Raw genomic sequence first — 23991 nt, forward strand, 5'->3', positions numbered from 1 at the left:
GCGTGGAGGTGACATGCAGGCAGTGCAGAGGGGAAACAATGCCGTGTGCAGAGAGTAAATACACCCAGTGCAGAGGGGGCAGCACCCAGTGCAGAGGGCGGGTACCCGGTGCAGGGGCACAGCACCCAGTGCACCCGGTGCAAGAGCACAGCACTCGGTGCAGGGGCAGAGCACCCGGTGCACCCGGTGCAGGGGCACAGCACCCGATGCAGGGGCACAGCACCCGGTGCCGAGCGCCCCCCGCCGCAGAGCCCCGCCGGTTCCCCGGGCCGCCGCCGCGGCTGCGCTGCCCCCTGCCCGCCCGCCTCAGCGCCGCCCCGCGCCCGCCCGGGGCCGCCCCCACCTCCCCCGTCACCTGCCCCGGCCCCGGCCGCACCCGCACTCGGCCCCGGGCTGCCCGGCACCCTGCCCGTCCCGCTGGAAAGCTGCGCCGGGAGCCTGGACGGGCTCGGGAGAGCTGGAGTGCCATGGCCGCCCTGCCAGGGCACCCACCCCACCGAGACATCCATCCCACCAGGATACCCATCCACCAGGACACCCATCCTACCATGGCATCCATCCCACCGAGACCTCTATCCCACCACAGCATCCATCCCATCAGGACACCAATCGCACCAGGACCTCCATCCTACCAGGGCACTCATTCCACATACATCCATTCCACCAGGATCTCCATCCCACCAGGGCACTCATCCCACAAGGATACCCATCCTACTAGGGCATCCATTCCACCAAGACCTCTATCCCACCACAGCATCCACCCCATCAGGTCACCCACTCCACCAGGGCACCCAGTCCATCATACATCCATCCCACCAGGAGACCCATCCCACAAGGGCGCTAATCCTACCAGGGCATCCATTCCACCAAGACCTCTATCCTACCAGGGCACTCATTCCACCATACATCCATTCCACCAGGATCTCCATCCCACCAGGGCACTCATCCCACAAAGACACCCATTCCACCAGGACCTCCATCCCACCAGGACACCCATCGTGCCAGGGACCAGCACACCGTTCCAAGGGGTTTCCCCCACGCTGCAGTGCCACGAGTGCTCTCCCCCTGCTAAGTTTTGGGGTTGAAGCTCCACGGAGGTGGTAACCGGGCACCCTGGGGCCAAGCCCGAACGCCGTAGAACCCAGGGCACGGATCAGCCCGTGGCGCAGGGAGAACATGCGCTATATGTGTCAGGTCTCGGCATATAAAATACATCAGAAGGAATTAAACCTACAGATCTACAAAGAACAGACTCCAGGGAGCCAGGCAGGCACCCAGCACTGGAAAAAAAATCAGGTTTTTTGGTGATACCAGCCAGCTGTCAGACAACCGGCGGGTGTCACAGCACAGGGAGAGCCACCTAACTGCCTCGGAGTGGGAATATTTCAGGGTTTGCCTTTTTATTTTCTCTGGATAAGGTGACTAAGCTGGGATGGTTGAATCACCTTCACCTCCTCACAGACCTGAAGCAGGGCGGGTGGAATTGGGGCAACCCCTTCAGGGCTGTGATTTATAGCAGAAGTGTTTATGGGCTGCCCCACACTCTGGTGGGATCCTAAATCTCTGCCGTATGTTAGAGATGCTCCTGCCCCGGGAGGCTGGGGCATGGGCAGCTCCCCAGCGAGCTACATTTTAGAGCCACCCTGGGTGTGTTTATGTGCCCCAAGTGATGCTTGCAACTGGGAAAAAATGAAGTGGCGGGAGACGATTTATGACAGCTTGAAAAAACCTGGTGTTTGGTGAGGCAAAGAAAAGAAACCCCAGGAGCCTTCGAGGAAAGCCATGTTTTGGTGCTTCATCCTGCGTGTAAGGAGACACCCTTGGGGGAAAATGTGGATTTCAATGGGTTTGGGTAGGCTGGGATGTAATTTGCCCAAGCACATCCCAGTGAGGGCAGCTTTCCTGCCAGCAGGCAGGGCATGGAGGGGCAGGAATGTGCCCTGACCCCCGCCTGCCCTTAGCAGTTAGGGGATGGCAGCTGCAGCCCCTGCCAGGACTGCCCCTGAGTGCACGAGGATTGCTTTTTACGTGGGAAATCTTGGAAATGGGGGCTGTATCAATGGGGAAATCCATCCAGCTTCAAAGGGCTGTAGGAAATCTGGGTGCTGCGTCTGCTTCCCTTGCTGGGTACCATGAAACAGAATGTGAGGGGGTCACTGCAGCCGGATTGTGGTGCTGGGGATTTCCTCAGCAAGAGTAACCCTTCACCGAGGAGAAAGGCAGTGGGATATGGAGAGAGCCGGGCAAAGGGGAGCAGGGGGGTGTTTCTTGCTGCCACTTGTTAAAACAAGCATTAAGGAAGACAAAAGACACGATCGCAGTTATGAGGGAGGGACTTTGAAGGTTGGCTGGGTGATGTTTTGGAGCAGTGACGAGGTCCATCCATCACCTCTTACACAAGCAGACCGTTGGATATGCCCTGTCAGGGTCCATGAAATTCCCACTTCCCAGATCTTGCCCTACAAGTATCTGCCATCTGCTCCAAGGCTGGTGCTGGTGTCCTGCCCCCCGCTATTCTGTTTGTGTGCCCACAAAAGGCAGCGTATCCCTATGCACCTTCAGAACACTATTCCTCTGGTGAAGGAGAGAGTACCTGCTGGCTGGGGGTTTGTTGGCTGGTTTATTTTTCCATAGGAGGAAAAGCCAGATTAATTTGTTACCCTCATTTTCCCTCCCAGGGAAACAGCTCTCAGATGGGGTTGATCAGCGTGAGTTAGCAGTGGCTATGAAGGAAAAGGGAGGGCAAAGAGGAAAAAGTCCATGCACTTTATTTCTGTATTTCTCCTTTTATTTTTGTGATTTCGCCGCGGTGCGGCGTGCGCAGCACTAAGCACATGGGGCGGAGGGGCAGGGGGCAGCCTCGAACCCGCGGTCTCCTCCGGCTGCCGCCCCCCCCCCCCCCCCCCCCCTCTGTCCATGTCCTCCTCCGAGCGCCTCAATAAAGTTGTTGTCTCGAGGGGGCGGGAGCCTGTGGGCGGGGATGAGCGGCTAGGCCAATAGAAGCTCTAGGCGCGGGGAAGCGCAGCGGATCGGCCAATGGGAGCACGGAGAAAGGCGTGAAGGCGGCCAATAGGGGCCCGCGGCGCGGGGCCGGCAGGCGCGGCGGCTGGAGCGGCGGGCAGGTGAGGGCGCCTCGCGGGCGTGTCATGGCTTTTCCTCCCGCCTCTCCCTCCTTCGGTGGGCAGCGCGGGCATCCTGGTCTCCCCCTGCCGGGTCCTGAGCCCTCGGCAGTCTCCCCCGGCCCGGGGCTTCCTTTCCTTGGCCGCCGGGCCGCCCTTGCGGCGGAGGGCTCCGGCGGGGCCTCCTCTGAGGAGAGCCCCCTCAGGGAGGCAGGGCACGACCAGCCCCGGGCCGCGGCGCGGTCGGTGGCGAGCTCTTCAGCCGCAGCGCAGGCCACTGCGGCGGGAGGCTGGCGGGGAGCACTCGCAGGCCTCCCCGTGGGCCTTCCTGTGGCTCGTCGGGCGTTGCTGTGTATCTCTGCCCGAAAAATAACCCGCTTTAAGGCAGCGGGGCTGGCCTTATACGTGCGAGGAGCAGTCTCTTCATCCGAGCTGGTTTGTGCTGGTCTGCAGTGCAAAGCCTAGCTGTAAAAGGGGAGCCTATCGTTTAACCGAGGTGCCGTGTTGGTGCCTCCGGAAGCAGAAGCTCGTTGTTTGAATGGGGAGGTACCAGGATAGCCTGTCTGTGTAAGCGTGTGATCTGGTGTCTCTCCGTGTGTGGAGGTCATTCCCTGCCACGGTGGGGTTACTGGTTGGCTTCTGATGGGGGGAAGAGCACCTGCTGCCAGGTACCTGGTGGTGGTGGGAGATCGTGAAAGGCACAGGTTCTTTTATGCTGTCCCTTGCTCAACTTCTGTTTTGCAGCACGTTTGTGACCTCGTAGTTGCCAAGCATTGCTTTCATATGTGCATGGCAGGATATAGAAAACTTTGGAATGCAGAAGGTAAACTATATATGATGCTCAGGGCTTGTGTTTTTCAGATCAGTAACTGTGATGCAGGACGAGGTAGCTATCTTTAAATGCTTGATGTGGACCCTTCAGACTGTCCTTGAATGAGAATGATGATTAGCTCTTTCCCCCTACGCAAGGTCTCAGGTCCTTCCTACCAACAGCAGGGCTGGCTTCTCATGCAAAACAGGTGAAAATGGCTGTAAGGGTTTCTTACAGAGCATCTCAGATGCAGAACTCTGTTTCTGAACCTAAAGAATGCTGTTTGACAGTCCCTCCTAGGCAAAGTTCACTCTGTGTATGGTTTTGATTTTCCCAGAGTCATCATCTTAAAGTGTATGCTCCCGCTGTTTGGTCCCAACTGCAAGCAACAGTCGACTTCTGTAATGTGATATCGAACTGCATTTGTGTTAAAACTTGAGTTGAAACATTGTGTTAAAATTGTACGTGCACTGGGTATTGGTATTTAACTAAACTATTGTGTGGTGCTGGGTGCCGTCTGTGTCCCAACAGTATTCTAACCCAGAATATATTAACAGTGAGTGGAAAGGGTTGAGTTAAAGTGCAAGTGCAAGTGAGGGCTACTTCCCCCCTCCTTCAGTTTGGTTCTGTTGTCTTATGGGACAGTAGTTAGGTCACAGAGAACTAAGGATGACAAAAAAAGCCGGTTCCTCTGTGGTTTACTGCTGTTCATTTATGTTGTGTCTCTAAAAGGGTTTCCTACTTCTTGGGAAAACTTCTAGGGGCTTACAAATGAAAAGCTTAAAAATTGCTTGAGGAATAAACATGTTTCTGTAATCTAAATCCAGAGTGTTCCTGTGGTGATGATATCACAGGAAATTCAGTGAGGGGGGAGGATCTAGACTTTCACATAAGGAATTTCAAATATCAAACTAAATTCTCTTTAATTTAATGAAGGTCAGTTTGCTGCCCTGTGGAAGTTAGTGCCCTGCTGAGTTGGATGAGAGTCTGGTGCTTAAATTTAAGTACTAAGTGTTTAGGAAAGGGGGAGAGTGGTAAGATGGCAAAACCGCCAGCCAGGTCAGTTATTCAGGACAGTGGGGGCTTGAGACCACTGTGAGGAACTACAAAGTCAGATGGTAGATGAAAGGCAGTGTTGACAAATGCCTTACAATATATGTCGGAAGAAATAATGTAAGATGGCTGCTGTTCCATTCCATGTTAAATCACAGAACGGGGCAGAGAAGATTCTCGTGCCCCTGTTCTTTCTTACAGTGCAAGAGCAAATAACTGAATGTTTTTGCCTTTAAAACTTTGATAAAACATCTTTGTTAAACATACATACTGTAACAGCTCTTTAAGGTCATAAAAAGATTGGACTTCTGCATGTCTACCTACAGATGAGACAAAAAACCAAAACACACAGGACTGAAAGTCTTTATGGGAAGCAGGGGAGGATTAATTGGTGGGTGGCAGAAGAAACAATACGTTTGGAAGATTGTTGTGTGGCCTATTCAGGTTTTTCCTGCATCAGCCCTTTGTTGCTGGGGGAACGGGCTGTTGTACCAGATGGAGTACCAAGTATAGCTTAGAGCTTTTAGGTGTTTGTTTTTAAGCTGGCCTATCCTGATCTCATGTTTTTAGTGTAGCTAGGGTATGGAAGTTTTCCCTTTGCTAGGTTTGATTAAACATTTATTATTGTGCTTTACATTTTAGAAGGTGAGTTGCTGAAAATGCGCAGCAGATACTTGGGTTGTACTTGGTCACTTCCGCTTGTGGAATGTGGAAAATAAGGTAGGAAGAGACCTCAAGAGTTGACCCCAATGATGTGTCTGTGCTCCTGGTGAGGGGTCAGTAGGTGTACACCATTTCTGCTCTATGCCTGTCCTGCTCTTAAAAAGCTCAGTGACAGAGCAGCTGCATCCTTAGAAGGCAACTTATTTCAGTGTCTTCACTGATATCCTGTACATTGTCATTGTGTTTCCTTTACAAACAAACAACAACTTGGCCACCTGCTCTTTGTTTTCCATATCTGCATTTCTTAATCTGTTCCCCTGTCTGTAACATGGGGATTATGTGGCTGTCTTCCTCTTTGAAATATCTGGATGTCCGCTTATGCGAAGTGCCGTGAGAGAGCTAGGTGCTATTACTGCTGTTCATACCAAATTCCTCAGGCCTCCGGAATGGGCCTTTTACGTATTCATGTTTAGCTTAGTAGACAGAAGCTGCTATGCTATCTGTAGCAGCGCAGGCTTGGAGCCTGTGAAAAAAGCACTGTTGCCTTGGATCTCGGCTGCAGCAAGTAAAGAGTCATCTGCTTTCTCTTACTAGTGTGCTCTTCTGTCATCCTTCCAAAAGCCGCTGATCCCGACTTGTCAGACTGGGTCTCTTGAACACTGGGGTGGGAGGGTGGGAGCCTCTGTGAGAAGGCAACTCTGGATTTCTTCTTCATTTCCTATTCTGGAGTCTCTGCAACTAGTGGAACTGTACTGGCCCATCATTTATTCTGAATGTAGAGGGTGAGGCTTTCCTTCTCCTCTGTCTTCCTCCTTTCCTTTTTTTTTTCTTTTTTTCTTTTTTTCCAAAGCACTGGAAAAATCTTAAGTTTTGTAGTCTGTTTCTCAAAGTTAATTAGATGACACTAAGCTCGTCAATATGTGAAGTACAATAGATGCTTGTGCACACATTTGAGTTTTTTGCCTTTGCATCCTTCTGAAGCTAGTACAGAAGATGTTTATCGTGGTCATATTTGGAATATAGTAGCTACAGTGTTCTTAATTGGATAGATTTGTAGTGCTTTTGAGGAGTTTTTCGGGTTTTTTAGGTAATATATCATCATTTATAATAAGTCTGAATAGACTTAAGAAACCTATCATCTTTTTTAGTTTCTTTTTGGCTTAAATCCAGCCAACTTGTACAATATATAGCGTTTATTTGTGGTTTTAAATGTTGGGGAAACATTAAACTGGGGTTTAATGGAATAGTAGTCTAATGCAGCAGCTTCTATTGATAAGTCATCAAAGTTGTTTTACAGAAGAGCCTTTTCAGTCCGGGCTTTTAGCCCAAGGTCGATCTGGTTTCACTGAAGTTAGTATAATTTCTGATGTATTTTCTTTCCCTTAGGTGTCAGTTGTTGCTCCTTCCCCAGCCAGACATGAAAATCTGCCATCGCTCTGCTCGTTACTGTGGTAGCAGTTTCCATCTTGCACAGCAGCATTAAGAGTCAGACTGCAGTCTCTTGAATGCAGTAAATTCTGTCAGGGTGGAGACAAAGTTGTTCGTGCTGTTACTCAGTCCGTTTGAATTCTGTTGCTTAGAAAAGCTTTTTAGTGTTGGCTTTCAACATAAGTTCTGAGCTGTCATTTCCACTGCTTGGTTATAATCACAGGTAGTTTAACTTGCTCTGAAATAACTGGTTTATGGTTTATTCTGTATTTGCTGAATTTGGTTCAATCCCACGGAGTTATTGCAGTTGTCCTACATCAGCAAATATATGGGACAGACCTTATATGGTATTGACGTGGAGTCTATGGCAAAAAATGTGCAGGTTTGGGAGCAGTTTTATAGTGCGCTAATTCTCCATGATTTTGCTTTCAGTGCTGAGAAGTTAGTGCCTTCTTATGCTCCCAGCTTTTTTCTCCACCCCTTACCCCTCCCCCCCCAAGTTATCGCAAGTAAATGCTGGAAAGATGTTCTGTACTGCATTGCAGGGCGTGAAACTGCTTATTTCCACACACCTCCCCGCTTCCCTCCATCTCGGTGACATGCTAATCTGTTCAAACAAATCCAGTCTCTGCTATCTCACCTGATTAACAAGTCAGGGTAAATATGATTGCTGCCTCGCCCAGTAGCTCCCAGCTTTCCAGAAGTGGGTGGGGAGCGCTTGCGAAATTCTCCATTTCTGGATGCTGGCTGTCGGGGTTTGTCTTGGCACCCAGGCAGTAGGGATCAGTTTCTCTTTCTAATTGCATATGTCTGAATGAATCATCATGCAGTGCTTTTAAATCATTTGTCCAGACAGACAAAAGCAGTGCTGTTGCTGCTGGTAGTTGTACTTGGGAATGGTGCTGAGGCTGAGAACATGAGGAATATTAAAATTGTACTATTAAATTGCTTTGGTATGGTTGAGGGGTACCAAGAAATACTTGAATTGCAGTCTATTTTTGGCTTGTAAATGCCCTGTTTTCTCCGTGGTAGGCTCCCTTGAACCAGAGAGTCTCCATTGATTTTATTTTTGAGTAAATGATAAAGACCTGTTCTCATGCTTGAGATCTGGTTTGTCTTATTTGATCCCAGGCACTCTAGATTAGGGTGCAAATGCTATGAGAGAAAGAGATTGTACTGGAGATTCCCATGTCTGTAGCACCATTCAGCAAGACTAGATTTCTGTGATCTTCTCCTGTGGCTTTACAGAGGTGCCAGGTGTGCTTAGCATGCTGCTCTTTTAGCTGCAAATCATTGATTTGGTGTGTGAAATTGAGGATTTGAGTTTCATATTTCATGAAAGTGGACACCACTGTAGCTCCATGTTGTTTTCTATATTGATCCCAAGCATGTACATTTTTGTCCTTTCTGTAAAAATAAAGGGCTCTGTTCTGAATCGGAACTGCACAATGCACTAACGTCCTAATCTGTTACAGCCCTTGCCTTATGCTCTGCAGTTTCTTTAACTATTCTCTCATTTGTTCAGCGCAAGTAATTCTCACAAACACTGGTAAAACTTTCTGCGTGCGTTGAAGTTAGACAAGTCTTCCACATTGGAACAACATGAACTTACTTCTCTTGACTTTGGGGGTTAATGATGTATGGATTAACACATCTTAGTAGATGGCTGTCTGCATACATGTATACACTCATCTGTTTGGCTGTTAATTCAACCTCATGTTTATACATCATGTGTTTTCAGCCCTCATATATACCTATGCATGCATATGGATTTGTTGCCATTTATAATGTATGAAAACAGAATCATAAAATATCTTGAGTTGGAAGGGACCCACAAGGGTCATTGAGTCCAACTCCAAACTGCTTGTACCTATGTGTATACAAGTAGCTTATAGTCAAATAAACACCAAATTCCTCACAGGGAATTTTCTGCTTTTGCTCTCCTTTGTATCAAGGCAATATATCAACTGTCGTATGGTATCTGCACCCCATTTCTGATGAGTCCATAGATCTACCTTGAGAACATAGTTGTGCAAGGCAAAGCTCCCTGAGACACTTGAAAGTATTCCCTTGATGTTCAGCGCTTGGGGAGGATGGGCAGAAGAGTATGCTGTTGTAGAAGACCCTCTCTTGCTGGTCTGCCTATGCTTTCCTAGGGACAGAAATGGCTTATAGCTGAGCAAGTGTTTTCTCTTTTCTCTGAAGGTTTCTGTGCATCTTGAGTGAAACCTGCAACAGAGATGGATACTGAAGGCTTTGGAGAGCTTCTCCAGCAGGCAGAACAGCTTGCAGCTGAGACAGAAGGTATCTCTGAGCTCCCTCATGTAGAACGCAACCTGCAGGAGATCCAGCAGGCAGGGGAGCGCCTGCGTTCCCGTACTCTGACCCGCACTTCCCAGGAGACTGCAGATGTTAAGGCGTAAGTACAGAGCACTGACACTGGAAACTGCACAGAGGGTAGAAGCTGTTTATGGGGTTTGTTTCTAACACATGGGGTGTCTTGCCAGGAGGGTGTGATTGGGAGAAATGGAATCACTGCAGAGGTGTTCTGTGTTCTCTCCCCCCACACTTCTACTTCGGGGGAAAAAAACGATATAGTAAAAATATCTGAGGAGCTACTGTTTGTGATTTTGGGCACTAAAGCCAAAAAGTGCAGTACCTTGTTCTGGCTGCTGCTGAAGACATTTACCAACATGCTGTAGAACTTTTCTATCTGGAAGGACTTGGCAGCTGTGCAGTACTGCAATGGAACAGCAGAAAAGAGTTCAGCAGGGCTGAGGTTGTTTGGTTTTTTTTTTTGTTTTCGTAACACAGCTGGGAGCACTGTCTGGACAGAGTTCTGTCTGTTCAATACTAATTTCATATCTGTATGATTTCTTCCTTGTAGGTCTGTTCTTCTGGGGTCTAGAGGGCTTGATATATCTCACATTTCTCAGCGACTGGAGAGTCTAAGTGCAGCCACTACATTTGAGCCTCTTGAACCTGTGAAGGACACTGACATCCAGGTAGGGTTTTTCTGACATGTGAATTACCCAGCCCTTGTAACTGCCATTCCTGTGTTGTGGTTCAAAGCTCTTCTAAGACTGTTGTGGAAATTCTCTTGCTCTGCACTTAATCTACTGGCTAGAGGAAGTAGAGAGGAGAGATGCTGCTTTCAGTGGTGAAAGATGTTTGAATTAGCCATCAGAAGCTGCATGAAGTACCAGATCGGCAGAAATACTTTTAAGTTCCAAACTCTTGCTGAAGTCAAGAGGAGCTAGGTATGTACTTACTGCCTTTGTGGACCCATCTTTGTTGGTTTTGCAAGCCTGAATTGCACAGGGATATCTCTCACTTAAAGTTTTGAGATCTTTTTTTTTATGTCTGATTGGAAGAACACATGTGGGACTGCTTGGCAATTTTGAGGTGTTGGAATAGGGCGGCATTTAAGTCAACATGCGAAAGAGGGGATAGCTTTTCTTTCACTGTATCTCACATGACATAACTTTGTCTTTGTGGACTTTGCCATGTTTCATATGCTTTACCGGTGTGACATAATCTTGAACGTTTTCCTGTAGGTAATCTCCCCAGTTGTCTTAGAAATTAGAGTGACCCATCTATTTTTGCTTTATCATGGTTACCTGCCCTTGTAGAACATCTTCGTGATGAAATAGTCTGCAGTATTCGTTACTCAGTTAAGAGCTGGGTTATGGGATTGGGTTGCGTTGAAGGTCATCTGAATTACTGGTTAATCATTTTGAAGTTTATATTCTCTCTCCTTGCTGTCAGATGGCTAAATTAGGAGGGTCAAAAGAGTTGTAAGCTGCTCTTTTTTGCAAAGTAGTATGCCCTAAACTACTCAACTTCAGAAGGGAAAGGGAGGGATCGGAGGTGTGTCAAGTTACCCCGTTTTACCTAATGGTATGTTTTATTTAAGCTGTCTGGTTTGGGTCAACGGGCCCTTAATCTAATCTGATTCTAGTGTTAGGAGCCCTGTGGTCTCCTGGCTTCAGGCAGGTGTATTTATCCCCTATCCTGAAAGGCCCAGAGCCTTTCCAGTAGGTTATGTGTGTACCCTGAGGCCCGAGGCAAAGAGGTGTTTACTTGGAGTGCAGGCCTTACTCCTCTGTGTTGGGGCTGCCTTCTGTCCTCTTGGAGGACGTCTCCAACATATCCTCAGAGCATCTAATGTGTTTCTTGAAGATGGGATTTCTTCTTGGGCCTTTGTATTTCTTCACCTTCTGGCAATTCCTGGCGAATTTGGACATCTTCTCTCACCCTCCCCAGATGATTTCCCCCTCTCTTTCACTAAAAATTAGTGCACTCTGGAGACTTTTATCTACTGCATAATCTTAGAGTGAGAGCTCTAAACCACTGGCATTGTTCACTTTCTGTCTTTTCATTTTATTCCTTTGTTCCAATTTCTGATGTTGTTGTATTTCTAATTGGTGATGTTAAACTTGGTACGTGTCTTCCTTGACCCCATTCTGTCTAGATTTTTTAAGAACTCTTCCTTTTTTTTCCGTTTTTTGCTTTAGGTTTACTACTGCTGTTAATTCTCTTTGATTTCTGGTGTTTTTCCTTTCTGCTCCAAGAGCAATCTTACTGTAGGTTCTCAAGCCCAGAAGCAGCAGAGCTCTTGACTCATTGGATCTCAATTTGTGGCATCTGAAAAAACAGATAGGACTGCGTGATACATCTTACTTTATTTTACTGGTTACCTAGCCAAAATGTGAAGGCTTTCTTCTTAATCATACCAGATCTCAAGCCTTATCATTTGATACGGTGATCTTCTGAGTATATTTTCTCATTTTGGTATATTTTTTTGTGATCCATGTCAATACTTGAATGTTTTTCATTAGAATGTGTTTATTTCTTAAAAAAAAAAGTGTTTAAGTTTGAATTCATGGCAGTTGACATAAACTACTAAAAATTATTTACATAAAAATAAGCACATTTATTTTTTAAACAAAATGACAGATGTGGTTTCTTAATGCGAAAAGCTTGAGGGATGCGGGAGGAGATTATTTTTTTTCTTTAAATACTTTACCACCTGAAATCAAGATATCTTCGGCCATACTTAAATAAATTTGGTATCTGAGACCCACTGATTTCAACTCTAGGTGATTTCCATGGGAACTGGGTACTTAACTTGTGTAGGCATTCTTGAAACTTTATTAAATATTGGTCTTTTTGCATGTTCAGGTGCTGAAATGCCTCTGTGTCTAGCCATCATTTTCAGTCTGTCTTTTTGCTATTAAAGTTAATGATCTCTTTAGTCTTGTAGAGACAATTTGAAATGCAAACATTTTGAAATACAGCCTGGATGCTTTTTTCTTCATGTAAGGCATTTTAATGGACTGAACACTTTTATATGGCCTATTTCCCATAGGATTCTAGTTCATCCTAGTGGAGCTTGACACGAAGCACATGTGTAAGAGTGTGTGTGTGTCATCTAGTAAGTAAGATGATTCTTATTCATGCTTTCAAGCTTAATAATAATGTTTAAGATTCTCAATAAATGCTGTGCTTTTAAAATAAATTTATATTGTGACTATAGATAGAATTGTATCCTCCTGTTTAGGAAAAGCTTCAAATTTAGCATAAAAAGAGTGGCTAATTGCAAATCAGTGTGTTTAAATGGCCAAATTGGCCAATGAGATTCAGCCCTTCCTTTAGCAAAACAGCTAAAAAGTACAAATGAAAAACAGGATTAAGATTAATCATTGAAATCAAAGTTCCCCGCTTACTGTTTTGAATCATGATTAGCACTGGTGATTTAATCAGTGATCACTTTAATTTAACTCTGACTACTCATGTCTGAGGCCTCATACATGCGTGCTTTGAATCTTAAATGTTCTTCAGGGCATGTAGAAAGCATTCATAGTAAATTAGTGAGAACCAGTTTGCAGTGGGAAGCACAGCAAGGTGTTCCATTTTAGATCATTTTGCAGGCACGTGAGCAAAGTGTCAGTTTGAAATGTTTTGTCCCTGTTTGTTTGGCAGTTAAGAGGTGCAAGGATTTTTATGTTGTTTTGCAGAACATTATCCTTGGCTCTGTCTGAGGATATCTGCAGTCACATCTCAAGCTGTCTGGCTGATGATGATGGTCTGTTATCTGAAAGTAACTTGCTTAGAATATGGACAAATCTCTACACTCATCTGTAGGTTCTGGTATGTGGTCATCAACAACAGGTTCTTATCCTTTCAGAGTAGTTTTATTAAGTTTTTGTTGTTAGTTACATAAGAGGACCTTCATGTTACACACTGCTAATTGTGCTCTAATTAGCTGTTAACCAAGTAGGTCTTAAAATTATTTGATGCTTTAGCTAAAGATGTGCTACAAAAGCTTCTTCCTACATTACTTTTTCTTATACCTTCTGATGATTGTTGGGATTTGTTTGCATCCTTCCTCACTAATTAGTTTTATAAGGCTTCATCAAGCTGCTTGTATTTATTTTGGGCCAGAGGTCCAAAGCAGGAGGAGCAACTTAGGAAGAATTCCAGAAAACATCCTGGTTTTTTATATAGAGAGTAAAACATAGCAAGAAGAATCAGAGGGGAGCATCCTAGGGCATGAAGTCCCAGGATGCTGATGTGAGACATTCAGAAAGCGTTAGGAGAGTCTAGGAGTTCACCTTAATAGAAGCCTCAGCTTGGGTTAACGAGCAAGAGGGGCTTTCTGTACAGTACCTCTTTTAAATGGTACTCTATAGTGCTGACTAAAAAGAAGCGCACCAAATTGCAGCTCAATTAATTATCTGAATTATTTATCAGTTGTAAAATGTAGATTGCTTGCACATAAAAGGGTTGTGAGTCCAGGAAATGTCTCCCACTAGAGCAGTAGGCCGGGAAGATTATGAAAAAGATTTTCTAGGCTTACCATTAAATTACAGGAATCTGCATTTTTCCCCTCTCATTTCAAATATTGTGTTCTTTAGTTATATGTAACACAATGAATGCTTCTTGCAGCAAATCCAGTTCATAACAATTCCTATGTCAAGAGTTTATAAAGATCAAGATGTTTCAAAATTGTCAAAAAGCCCTATTTTGGTAAAAGCTTTTTGAAGTTGAATGTGGCAGTCAAGAGATTCTTGATGTTCTTGATAACATATTTAGCACATAAATACATGGGTTTTTTCTTTGTGGCTTTTAGAAATCCCAGGTAAGGTTTGATCATGCAAGCTGGTATCCCAAAGCTGGGGTGTATGTGGATAAACAGGATATTGACACTGTTCAGAAAAGGCATTTCTTGAGTCTTTCAAAGATTCCGAAACTATGATATCCTCTTCTAGCAAGCACAGTCATGGCTGACTTCCGTCAGGTCGCAGTAATGGCAGCCAGAGGAGGAATTATTATATGGGACGGCTGCACTATTGTACCATGTGAGCAGGGACCTGGCTCTTGCACGTGTGCTGTTTGGTTTATATACGGGTGTCAGAGAGGTTAGATGATGCTGTAGTAAACTTGTTTGGCATACCTGGTAGGAGTTAGTTGCAGGATGCAGGCCTGATGTATACCAACTAAGATAGTTTGATTACGGTATATGTTATGTTTACTGTGTGCTTTGTGTTTTGAGCAAGCCACATTGACTTAATAGTAGCTTTAGCTCCCCTGTACGCTTGTTTTGAAATGTCTTAAGTGCAAAGTCGTAGTGGTAACTTCAAGAAATGGTGTTGCTCTTGCTTTGAAGGCTTGGTCCAGCTTTGTGCAGATTTGTGAAATGAATGCTAGAAACAGACATGAGCTCTCCTTGCATACATTGCTTATCTGCTGAAGTCCTGGCTCCATTATGCTGAAGGAAAATTTTGTTGAATTGTCTCAGTTGTACAACAGTTTCACCTTGCCCTTCTGCTCTAGGCAGAACTGAAATTAAAGGTTGCATACGAGGGTTTGGTTTTGATTTCTGGGTGTGAATGTTCAGAGTATTGACTGAGTAGCTCTCTGGAGGTCCAGATGCAGAAACACAAGCTTTTATCTAAATGAGGGCAAAAGATTAGACTGAAATTGGTTCAAGTGGCAACTAAAGCAGGCTGAAATTAAGTATCTGGGATGTCTTCGAGTTTTTCAGAGTACCGTAAACAGCCTGTGTATCAAAGGCAGCTTTGATTTCTGTTTTAGTGTTGGTAGAATCTGGGTCCCAGGATGCTCGCCCCAGCACTGTGTGTTGTTTATGTGTATGTATGCTTGTGACTCATAACTTAAAAAAGCTTACTCTGACATCAGGTACCGAAAGGGTGCATTATTCAACCACTGAGCTCTTACTGCTATTTTATATTACATTTGTGATATACTTTGTGGTATCTGCTAGAATAATTCCAAAGCCTGTGGTAATCTACTAGAGTGTAACTAAAATCAGAGTTTATAAATGGAAATGCTGACACAACCTTAAAGGGGCAACCTCAAGTGCTATTCACCATCCATTGTTTGCATTAGCTTAGCCTGAAAATGCTTTTTCCCTTTTGCAGATTTTGTCCTTTCCCATTTGCCAAACATTGATTTCTTCCCCTCCACAAGTCCTTCAGTTCTAATGGAGCTTGAAATTAAGGTGGCTTTATTTTTCTGTCGCTTCCTTGTTCACCCTAATCGATGATGCCAGCACAGCTGTGGGGACCTTTTAACTGTTGCAGAGCTAGGGCAGTGAATGCAAGAGGACAACCTTCCACCTTGTTTTTTCAGGGTTGGTTGTTAGCTCTTGGTTTCTTTGTACAGCTGTGATCCGAATAAAGAATATTTGCGGTAATAGTTGTGAATTCTTCAAAAGCTCTTTGCAAAGGTCCTCAGAAGTAACTTTTTTCCCCCTCCCATTACTCATGCATGCTAGCATCAAAGCCTGCTGTTGTCTTTGCCTAGGTAGTCTCATTGATTTCATTCAGGATTTGACCCTTAATGTACACATTTAGGCATGTAAATCGGGAATATAAATATCCTGGTAATTAAATGTGGCCAGAGGCAGTTTTAACACATTTGAAGAAAGCAGTGATGTGGAATGAGTGTTTTGACATACAGCAAATGGAGTTAAGGGATGTGGACCTTAGAAATATATATTACAGAAACATCCTCATCTCTGACATGTTTGCATGTACAGTTGTTACAGAATGGAGACATTAACCTCTTCGAAAGGAAAACTGCAGCCTGTCTGTGGCTGTCTGCTGGGTGATGAGAGTTGCAAGGGCTTCTGCAGCGTGCAGGCTTGGTGAGGCAGCGGGGGGTTGGTGGGCTGCCTGACACCGATAGCCACCCAGGGCCCTCTGAGCCAACAGGTTGGTCCCCAGCTGCCCAAGGCCTGTGCTGATCAGAGAATGCCCTGGGAAATGCCAAGGTGTGTGTAGACTGGGATGGGACTGGGGTTTAAGGGTGTGGGCTCCTCTATTTCACAAAACCCCAAAAAAACTCCTTTTAGCATCAGGTAGGTGATGAATAACACTGTATTAAAAAGAAAGCGGGGGTGGGAAGAGGAGAGAAGCCCGAAACATTGGGAATATATTTGGGGGGTTTGGGTGTTATGTTTTTGCTTGTCACTTGTTTCTCTCACATGCTTAGCTTACACCTAAGCAGCAGTTTTCTCAGGTTTTTGTTACTGCTTGAATAGCATGATTTAGTAGTGCCGTCTTAAATTACCCTGGCCTTATTAACCTTTAAAAACAAACACACGCAACCTCCAAAAACCCAAACCATGGCACACAATGTAGAATACTCTGTGGGGCTTTGTTAGTTGGCCAGATTAGTCACTCAGTAAATGCTGTGATACTGAAGGATTTCAGATTTCTTTTGTTTGCTTGGTTGCATGCTAACAGGAGTAATTATGTGGTGATCTTCCAGTTCATCATGGTTCTGATCATGGATTCCTAACCCCTCAGGGGTTAGGAGCAGGGAGGGAGGAGACATGATCTGCCTTTCTCTTTCATCGTGGGTAAACAAGAGAGTATGAAAGGGACATTTCAAAACTTTATGCTAATGCAAGGTCACGAGATGGAAAAATTGAGAACTCTTGTTCTAGTAGCTATGTTTATTGATCTATTTAAATTCTGCTATGTCCTGGCACACTTTATATTTCCTGTCTGCTTAATCCAGATATGTTCTTTGCATCTCAAATAGGTACGACTGTAGACTTCTAATAAACATCTTTGAAGTATCTATCATAAACATTTTAAAACAGAGACCAGGTTTTGAGTTGTAACTTTTGGCTTCACTCTCCCCCTCCCTTTTTTTTCTTCCTTATGCTGCATAGCTCTGCCTTGTGAAAATTGTTGCAATTTCTAGTTGAATGTTAACTCCTACCCCTGTGAAGGGGCAGATAATGGTATAAATGGCAGTTTGGAGCTCACGTACCCTAAATGTAGCTTCTCCTGTGCTAAGGTGTAGACATCTTTGCTTCTCTCAGTATCATTGCAGGACCCTTTAAAACACCACGTGTAGCTGAAACTCTGGAGCAAACCCTGGCTGGTGGGATGTGATTTTTCAGAGTCAGAATTTCACCAAGACCCTGCTTGGAGCAATGTTACTATTGCAAGAAGTACTGTGGTTTCATTAATGACTTTCAGGGTCTGTGTTGCATTTTACCAGGGGGATGGCACTTCTGGCAATGCGGTACCTCGTAATGTCACACCATCCCATTAATTTAGTGCTCGCTGAGGTCTTGTATTGACTACTGACCTAGACAGTGTGTGCTCAGCATGTGCAAATGAACTATGGGCATTAGTGTTTTCATGGTGCTGGAAAAATTTAGTAGAATGGTTTAATCTCTGTGGTAATACAGATTGATGAGAAGAAATAATGCTGAGATGCAAATTCTTGCAACCTGGCAGTTTGCCACCTCCACATATCATGTGATAGAGCAATTACTTAGGCTAAAGAGGTGGGTCTGTTTGTTTAAGGGTCAAATGTAGCTTTTGTAAAGCACTACTTTTTGTTTTGTAAGATACTGATATTTCTATCAACTTTGAAACCATTGCGAAAAAAACTTAGATTTCACAGGAGATGATTTGGAGATTTCCAGTACCTTGATTATAGCTCTGGAATAAAAGGTCTGTAGGGCTGTGCTGGAATTTATCAGTGGAACTGCTTATATGCAGAAGTGAACCTAATTAATCTTTGTTGCATTTAAGGAGGAAAACAAATTAAGAAGTTAAATTAGGTTTCTAAAATATTAACAGCATTTTGGATGGTAACAGCATAAGACCACAGTTTGGAATTTTGTTTTGTTTTTTTTGTCTTTCTAATGTATCTATTTTTGAAGTAATATAATTCTTTCCTGAGTGGATCATGGTATGTCTTTCTGGTGCCTCTCTGAAACTGGAAACAGAGACGTTAGGCTTTGGGAATTGCTGCTCATAGCCATGCAGGGGTCTGGTTGTGGGGACTTTCCACAGATGGCAGAAGCTTTCCATCCCAGTATTGTGGTGGGTTAATGGATTTAAGCTGTAGACTTGGGACTGGAAACTGAACAGTTACCTATTGAAGTTAATATGGCTTTTCAGTTCTTATTTCTGAAAAGGAGAAATAGAGAAAAATTCCCAACTGTAATAAGAAAAAAATAATTCTGATATTTTGCAAGCTTTTCTGAAATAGGACAGAGTAGCTTGGAACTGACCTATGGGTTTGTTAACCTTTCTCCTGAGCTATTGTTTTTGCAGCGTTCTTTGCTAGTGTCTTCATTACTTAAGCATTGTTTTGAGCATCTTTCTGAACCTCGTGGTGCTATGAGCTGTACAAAACGAATCACTCTTTCACAAGGGAAGTTTGTAATGTGAGCAGGCCAGACTATCTCACCGAACTCGTGTGGTCACAAACTGCATAAAATTCTGGGCACTTTCTTTCCAGCGAGGCTGTTCATCAAATCTATTAGAAAACCCAGCAGCTGCTGCAGCTCTCAACTCCCTCCCCTCCTTTCAAGCCCCCCTAATTTACTCAGGCTTCTTGAAAGTGTTACTCCACTGATGGAATTCCACCAGGGTTTATTACTAAGCCATGTGCGTAATTTAGCAGTCTGGGAAAGGCCACAGGTATATTGTTGTGCATGCCCTCCTCTCCGCTGTAGTAATTAGTCTGTTTGACTCCACATCCAAAATCTTAATCCTAGGCATTATCAGGCTTTGGTTTAAAATAGTCACTAATAAGTGTGTAAACTTTACCAATGCCTGGGCATCAAACCGTGGATGTACTTAAGCTTCCCCATGCAAAACGTCAGCCTGAAAATTTGGCAGTTTGCAGAAGAAATGTTTGGGTTGTGTGTATGGATGTTTTTTAACTTTCCTTTTTGAAGTCAAAATGAATTCTTATTCCTGCCAAGATATGCTCCTGAAAGAAAGTTGCAGCCTTTTGAGGTGGAACTAAGGACGCATGCATTTGCTTCACTCATTTAGATTTTTGGCACAACTTCTGTTCTCGCTGCCTCCTTTCTGTTTCCTGTCCTTTATTTCTCATCTTTCTTCCACTCTCCTCCCTTCCCCACTCCAGTTTTATTTATTTCCTTTGCTTTCTTACTTCAGATTAATTTATTAGCTCCTGCCCACTCTTCACTCACCTCTGTGCTTTGAGAATATTTTGGGTGCAAGAGGGTTATTTACTTATTTTGAGCAAAATCATTAAACTCCTGTTTAAACAAAAAGCAGATATTGTGAAATGTCTCATGTTGGTTTTCCACACACATGGAAATGACTGAAAGAAGCTGAGGAAGATGTGTTGAAAATTTTCTATACCATTCCGTTATTTGTATCTCAGCAAGCATGCAAGATGCATGGTGCTTCCACCAGAAAGGATCTGCTTATGCAGCATTTTGAGCCACAATTAATAGATTACTTTTTAAATTTAATTGGAACAGCATGCTTAATTGTTGCTTGGTCAAAATGGCTCGAGAAGGTTGGAGAGACTTAGTTTTAAGATAAGTTTATGGAGAATAAAATACAGCATGTTGCTAACTTCTGTGCCTGCGGTGCAAGTCTCTGTGGACTGTCCTTTTGAAGCACCAATTTCTGGATTATGTGGTATCTTCAGTGTTTGTAGTGGGGTGGAGGTGGGGAAGGGCGGAGAGGTTTCCTAACTTGCGGTATTTTTGCAGGAGCAAGAAGGCAGTTTGCCAGTGTTATGCGAGTGCTGTTCCAAAGGCTGGTGAGAGGAAAGATTGGTAAACACATCAGTACTTAGTTTCAATTTCAGCAGCTTTATTAAACCTTTTTGAAGGGTTCAATTTGCTATCCTAGACTTCAATCAGAGATGTGGGATTAGCTGAAACTAAATTTGTCATTGTTGATCTATTAGATTGGATTTGGGACGCATCTATTCAGTTGCCTTTATGTGCTTATGACCAGCACTGGGTAATTCAGAGGAGAAACACTGACAAAGATGTTTGTGGAGATACCCGCTTGCTTTATTAGGCTTCAGCCTGTTCTCTAGTGGTTAGAGATTGGTTAAAACCCTGAAGCATGAGGCATAATAATTCTTTTCACAATTTTGCTGTTAAACACTGCTCTAGATACTGTCAATATCCATTTACATACTGAGTCAGTTTTTAATCCCATTATGTTTTTGGCTTTACCATCTTCCTGTGGTAGTAAGGTTCCTCAATTCAATTACAGATTGTGTTAAAATTTATTTCCTTTTATTGGTTTTGAGCTTGGCATAATTTAAACAGACATCCTTTCCTTGTTCAGACCTGTATGATCTGAATTTCTGGATCTGCCCTTTCTAGATAACTTATTTCACAGACCTTTGAAGTAGCAGCTCTAAATTGTTTCTTTTTTTTTATCTATCCTGAAAGTGTTCCTGTCTCACATCATGAGGGGGGTATACATGCTTTTGCTGGTTCCCCAATTCCGTCCTGCAGGTTTTCTTTTGGGGGTGGCTGTCCAGCTTACATAGTGTTCTTGATAAAGCCACATCGTCGTTTGGTTTCTCTGATAATAAAGTTCAGTGTATCCAAACTCAGTGCGAAAGGCAGAAGTAGTAATCTGTGAAGATTTGATTTTCATCTTTTTATAAGTGGGAGTGCACAGGTGGGGATACCGTACAGTATCATGACAAATCCTTATCTCTAAATAATGTTTGCAAGCCAGTAGGATTCCGCAGGCCAGATTATAATGTATGAGAAAAGACATTTCTGAAGAGAAGTAGGGGAGGAAGTGGGGGGGGGGGGGGCGGGGCAGCAAACCACATTTCAAATAGATGAGTGGGAACCTGCATGTTATCTCCAAATCCTCTCAGCAGTAATTGATTTTGCCTGCTATGGTTACCATATAGTAACTCTGAAACATTCATTATTTCTTTCCTCTCCTGCCTCAAGGCTTGTAACACAAAATGGCATGTTTAAATCCTTTTACTCTGTCTGTTAAGTAGATACAAAAACTTAAAGGCTTTAATGAATCTGAAATAAGCACTAATTCAGTCGTCAAAAGACCCACCATTGTGTTGACTAAATGAGACTATGCCCATCCTGAGGTCCTAGTGAAAGCTAAATGGTGGAAACTGGGTGCAGAGACTCGCCTGGCTGTGGAATTACACATTTGGACCTTGTACTCTGTTGTGGTTTTTTATAGCTAACCCTGCTATATTTCTCTTCTTAGTCCCTGTCCAGCTTTATTTAATTTTTCCAAGGTTAAAGATGGCTTATCCAGAAAATTCGCAGCTCATTTCTAATGGTAAGAAGCTTGATTACTCAACAGATACAGTGAATCAATATCACTTCTCTTATTTTTGTTTTGCTGTTTGTCTTGAGGTTAATGTTTTTGCTTTATATTTGCTCGATGAAGTGCGTGATAGTGCTTTACGTAATTAGTTAATGTGCTATGCTTAATGTTTTGTTTGTCTGTGGTTTTGTACCCTTAGATGCCTTATTCTCTACCTTTTCCAATGTCCGCTTGATTGATTTTCCCCCCTCCCCCCCCAAGGAAAAACTTTGCATCTTCTCAATGTTTTAAAAACTTAAAATTTAGTGAATTATGGAAGTAGGCACTCAAGCCGGACACCCCCTTTGACTTGTTGCTGGAATGCAGGGCAGCTGAGCTGGGAACTAGTTGTGTGAAATCTTTGGCTAAGAGGTGATCTGTAACTTGTCACTCAGTTATATTAGTGTTAGTCACCATAGCGGAGTTGTTAACTCCTTTCCTTCTTCTCTGGGTTACTGTATTTCTTTTGCTTTTTCCTTGCTTTGTCGAAGCCTTTTGCAGTTTCTTTTGGAGGAGGTTCTCCAGCATGTAAAGTGTGTTATGCTGTGTCATTTCAAAGCTGTTGGAAGGCAGCTAGGAACATCTAGGCCTTCTCCTGCACTTTGGTTTACGGTAGGTCCCCTGAGTCAGCAGGGCAGTCCTCAGTGTGAAAAGAATCCAGGGCTTGTTTTGAAGGCTGGATGGTTCTTGCTGATACTTAGGGGTGCTGGGTTTGTGGAGGAAATGTTGCATGTGAATCCATCCATTTCTAGGAATGCCAGAAATGGCATGCTTTTTTCAAAGCATCACCAGGAAAAAAGAAACAAGTCTTGCTTTTCAGTTGGGAATTATCCCTATAATAAATATGCAAGCTAAACTTTGTGGAGGAATAATGGCCTTTTGTAGCAGAACAGATCTCCTTCCTGCAGTAAAATGAGCATCAGGGGATTGAATCTGCAGTCTGTCTCAAGGGGCAGGATTTAGTTGTTTGTCTCAATAGATCTATCTTACCTTGGTTATAGGTTTGCTTTGTTTGTGTGGCAGGGTTTCATCCTCAAACTCTTCTGCATTCATTGCTTCCTAAGAAGTGCCTGTAACATTTTCTCTCTGCAAGATGAAATACTAATTTCCAGCCAATATATTATGCATTAGCAATGCATCCTGGCAACAAACATCTCTTGAAACCACAGATTCCGAGAGGAAGGTGGGAAGCGCAATGCAAAGACTCATGTTGTTGCAGAGATGGCTCAGCAGAACATGTTGCATGTGGGAAGTGCCCCTGTGGATCCAGAGAAGGTTCATCTTGCCACCTCAGAGGAGTTTCTAAATCCATTGATTTTATGCAGACACCCGAGGTAGATCCTTTTGCCTTTAGCACCCCTGGTTGCTGTCATCTACAGGAAGGAATGCACCCTGGTACTGAGATACACAGATCTGGTGTTTGTCTTGCTTGATGGCTATGGCCATCTCACACCAAGGGAGATGGTATAAACTTTTTGCCTGTGTCTCTGAAGTCTATACCCTTTACATGAATATACTGTGCAGGAGATATTTTTTGCCTGGTCCGTGGCCACCTGTATCTCAGTTTGCAGGTGTTTAACTGGTTTCTTGAAACAGAATTTTTCTCCGATACTTTATATGACCCATGGAAACTTTGAAATTAGAGTCAGATGCTGAAGCAGGAGAAGAACGGTCACCACTTAAAATGGAAATGGTTTTAACTGGCACTATTTTATATGCTGATTAATTGACTTCAAGCATGGTAAACGGGTAGAGGCTCACTTCTGCAACGCATCTGGTGCAAGAGCTATAATCTGGTTGTACATGCCACTGAAGAGTGTAGATAGCCAGGCTGGCTGTGCCTTTGCATTAGTGAGGCTTTTTTTTCTAGTGTCAAAGGCAATGGCTTGCTTCATTTCATCCTTTTTCTAACTGAAGTTCCAGAGTGATAAATTGAAAACTATCAGGTACAGGATACAGTCATATCTGCCTTATATAAAATGCATGCAGTAGACAGTGAAATTGAATTGCTGTCACGTGTGACTAAAGAAAAGGGCTTTTTGTTTTTTCACAATTTATTTTTCAGCAAGTGTTGCAATTTATTTTTGTAAGCTGAATGTGTAGTTAATGCACTGCCTTGAGAAGCAGAGGGGTTCTGTTTAATGCGTGCATTCATGGAGGCTTTTGTTCTTGAGCAGGGTAGGTAGGACCTCAGAGTTTAAACATAACTCCCGAGCTTACTGAACTATTTTACTCCATGATTTTTTTTCCCCCATCTTGAAACAACTCTTTGCTA

The 23991-nt window shown here is 43.8% G+C and overlaps 1 protein-coding gene across 5 annotated transcripts in view; it reads left to right on the forward strand.

Moving 5' to 3' along the window:
• The first annotated feature begins 3059 nt into the window (after window positions 1-3059).
• NUP93 (nucleoporin 93) overlaps window positions 3060-23991 on the forward strand; it is an 81877-nt gene continuing 60945 nt past the window's right edge. For 2 of the 5 annotated variants that reach the window (XM_027781047.2, XM_055818639.1), the window contains exons 1-3: window positions 5680-5703; window positions 9280-9493; window positions 9962-10079. In XM_027781047.2, coding sequence (XP_027636848.1) covers window positions 9315-9493; window positions 9962-10079 — 297 coding nt within the window. In that variant the 5' untranslated portion in view covers window positions 5680-5703; window positions 9280-9314. Of the gene's footprint in view, window positions 3123-3877; window positions 3943-5679; window positions 5704-9279; window positions 9494-9961; window positions 10080-21594; window positions 21690-23991 lie in introns of those variants that run through there. The other 3 variants (XM_027781045.2, XM_027781046.2, XM_027781049.2) reach the window with 3 other exon arrangements.

Source organism: Falco peregrinus, chromosome 14 (genome assembly GCF_023634155.1).
Source record: "Falco peregrinus isolate bFalPer1 chromosome 14, bFalPer1.pri, whole genome shotgun sequence".
Lineage (NCBI taxonomy): Eukaryota > Metazoa > Chordata > Aves > Falconiformes > Falconidae > Falco > Falco peregrinus.